The sequence below is a fragment of the Fulmarus glacialis genome, unplaced genomic scaffold (assembly GCF_000690835.1).
Source record: "Fulmarus glacialis isolate BGI_N327 unplaced genomic scaffold, ASM69083v1 scaffold44142, whole genome shotgun sequence".
Taxonomy (NCBI): domain Eukaryota; kingdom Metazoa; phylum Chordata; class Aves; order Procellariiformes; family Procellariidae; genus Fulmarus; species Fulmarus glacialis.
Genome location: NW_009199283.1, coordinates 1 through 3,025, shown reverse-complemented (window position 1 = coordinate 3,025; position 3,025 = coordinate 1). Strand labels below are relative to the sequence as shown.

The 3,025-nt window shown below is 43.0% G+C and overlaps 1 protein-coding gene across 1 annotated transcript; it reads right to left on the bottom strand.

Annotated features, from left to right (window-relative positions):
• Positions 1-1,166: 1,166 nt before the first annotated feature.
• On the bottom strand, positions 1,167-2,918 carry GALNT4 (polypeptide N-acetylgalactosaminyltransferase 4). The gene has a single exon (XM_009573194.1). The coding sequence runs from the start codon at positions 2,916-2,918 to the stop codon at positions 1,167-1,169; it is 1,752 nt and encodes a 583-aa protein (XP_009571489.1).
• Positions 2,919-3,025: the final 107 nt, after the last annotated feature.

The following is a 3,025-nucleotide window of genomic DNA, read 5'->3' as shown; positions in this document are numbered from 1 at the left end:
ACTACCTTCACTTCAGGAATTCCAGCTTCCCAATCTTACCCGAGGTCTCCCATGGTACTATTGTGACTAGAAAAAGGCAGCGTATGCTGCATTATTTCAAAACTCTACCTAGAGCTGATGTATGCCAGCTGTTGCCAAAATACATGACACAAAATAAAACAGCCCAAGTTTTCCTCTGTATCTCCTTCCTCTACCCTGCTGACAGACCAAAAAAAAAAAAAAAGGGTACATAGTACAGTCACATAAGGTATGTGTACCTCGGATGCCAGGCTTAACATGGAACAGCTTACACAGAGGCAATGTAAATATTAAATATGTAGCTAAGAAACAGCAGTAGCTAATGCAATTCTGCACTTTCTTTCCTTCTTCATTATCTTTAAACAGAATTCTTACTTGTAGCCATCCCTATTTCTTCCTATTTGTGGTACCACCAGCATGTCCTTGGTTCCACTGCTACCATACTCTTCTCTAATCGCATGAGAGCTCCTGACTCACCCTCATGAGGTAAGTTGTCCAGAATAGGCACAAGACTGCAAAACAGTGCCAAAGCCCATCTACTAAAAAACTTCCTTTTCTTCAATGCAATATAGCTAATTGTCACCCTGAAACCCTTAAAAGCATGTAAATTCCCAGAAAACTGCAGAATACTACAAAGCTTAAGATTCAGCTTTCCACATCAGTGTCGATTCAATCACATGCTACCGTAGCGTTACTTAGGGTCTTAGACACATTTGTTGTAATGTATCTGTAACATAGGTCAGTTAATTCCACTACAAGAACCTTAACTTTTACTTCTGTCAGTAAAGATTCTTTACTTTCATGCAACATTATCTTGCAGGTTTAACGTGTATAATTTTTTAAAGAAAAAAAAAAATCCCTCCTCAAAAGCCTTTGTTTTACCATAATCAAGACAGACCAAAGTAAGAAAATAACGGATCAAAATTTTACAAAAATAAAAGGCATTAGATCTGTATTCAACATTTTAGAAACTAAACCCCAGTATTTACTTTTGCTTTCCGTACAGTTCACCACAGCAAATATAGTTTCTACACCACTACAGATGCATCTGAAGACATTCCAAGGTATACAACCAAACGTCACTATCTGCTCACGCACATAAAAACCTTGGAGATCACAGTCCATTCAATTTGTACTACCGGCAGTGATTATTTCTCAAATTTCCAAATCTGATTTTTATCTGCAGCATTACAAGGTCTCATTTGCACATCAGCACGCCCCTCAGTTGTACGATAAGCAGTAAGGCACTTTCCCGAATGAGGATGATAAACAGTTCCATCTTCTTTGAAATGCCATATAATAATTTCTGGGACAGGAGATCCATCTTTTGGGCAGCTCCTCATACCTATGAAGTCCTCATGCTCAGGGACTTCAGCACATAGCTCAGTTACAGAGTTAAATCTAATCTCCTTATTTGATGTGTATTCAAAAAATTGATTGCCTCCCTGACCATGACATCCAAAGAGAGAAAGGTGAGCCCCAGTAGGGTGATGTTCTGGTAAGACGTAGTCAAGGCATTCTGAAGCTATTCCTGCGCTGCGGATAGCACCATGCCAGCCAGGACGATCTTCCGGTACATGCAACTCAGCAAATATGTTTTTTAAATACCAGTTAAAACTCTTGCATTTCAAACGCTCTCTTAATATCTTTCTTTCAGAAATATCTCCATAGTTTTCTTTTCTTGCTGAAGGATTTCTGTTGTAGAAGTGCTCTTTGTAGTCATCCATCCACACCTCAGCAGCACGTGCCGTGTTCTGAAGGAAATTCGGTCTAGCATAGGGTGCACGCTTTGGAAACACATGGCCTACATGGGAGCATGGATGAATTTCCAACATGCCTCCACACTGCCAAACCCTAAATGATAATTCTAAGTTCTCCCCGCCCCAAACATCCATTCCTGTATCGTAGGTACCCAGGTACTCAAAATACTTCTTGCTGACAGCAAACAAGCCACCAGCCATAGTTGGGGATCTGATTGGGTCGGTTTCAGATTTGCGCCTGAGACGTTCATGTTTAGGCACCGAGTGCCACTGGAATGTCAGCCGCCAGTCAAACCCCCCAATCATGGGCTCTGCTGTTTGCATGTAGTATTCAAATGTTTTCCAGTCAATGGTGTCAATGACAGGACAAACAATAACAGTCTCGTTCTCAGCAATCCTCTCGAGCAGTGGTTCCAGCCAGCCGGAGACACATTCACAGTGACAGTCTAGAAATGTGAGGACATCACCAGTAGCAAAGGTAGCGCCAATTAAGCGTGCACGAACCAATCCTTCTCGTTTGTTGGTTCTTATCAAACGAACCCTTTTCAGACTGCTTATGTATTTTTCAAGTTCAGTCTTCAAATACACTTTATCACTCAAGTCATCCACCAGTATAATTTCTTTTAGAAGCACTGAAGGTGATGTTTCAAGAACACTATGTATTGTCCGCAGCAATGTTGACCAGGCTTCATTGTAAAAAGCGATTATAACAGATGTCGTGGGCAGTCTTCTGTAGTCGTAAGATTTAGTTTTACATCCACTCAGTCGATTGTCTTCAATGTGCCGGTGGAGAGAGATTTTATCACTCAAATAAATATTAATTGCATACTTCTCAATCAGCTCTTCTTCTTGTTTTTTTTCCTCAGGACTCAGCTGCAGGCGAGAAGGCTTACCCCATTCTCCTGGGGCATAAGGATCAGGCGGGGATTTGTCATAAACTGGCCGAGCCAAATCCACAGCTTCTTCTGCTCTGTCAGAAAAGCGCCTCTCCCACTTCCCTTTGGTGATGCTCTCCCCGGCGAGGGAGGCACCGAAGGAAGAAACCGACAGCTCGACCACAAAGTAAGCGATCATCAAGAAGCCGAGAAACACGCAGGTTTTGCGGACCCACGTCCATCTTCTCGCCAGACGGATCCTCATCGCAGGCGATTAAAAGCAGTCCCTAGCAGAGAGGAGCTCCGTGGACTACTGCTGGCTCCCCCCACGCCCCCAGGACGGAGGGGGCTGCAGGCACTCCCAGCTTCGGG

Coding starts and splice junctions, on each gene's coding strand:
- GALNT4 (XM_009573194.1), bottom strand. CDS start 2,918: ATGAGGATCCGTCTGGCGAGAAGATGGACGTGGGTCCGCAAAACCTGC.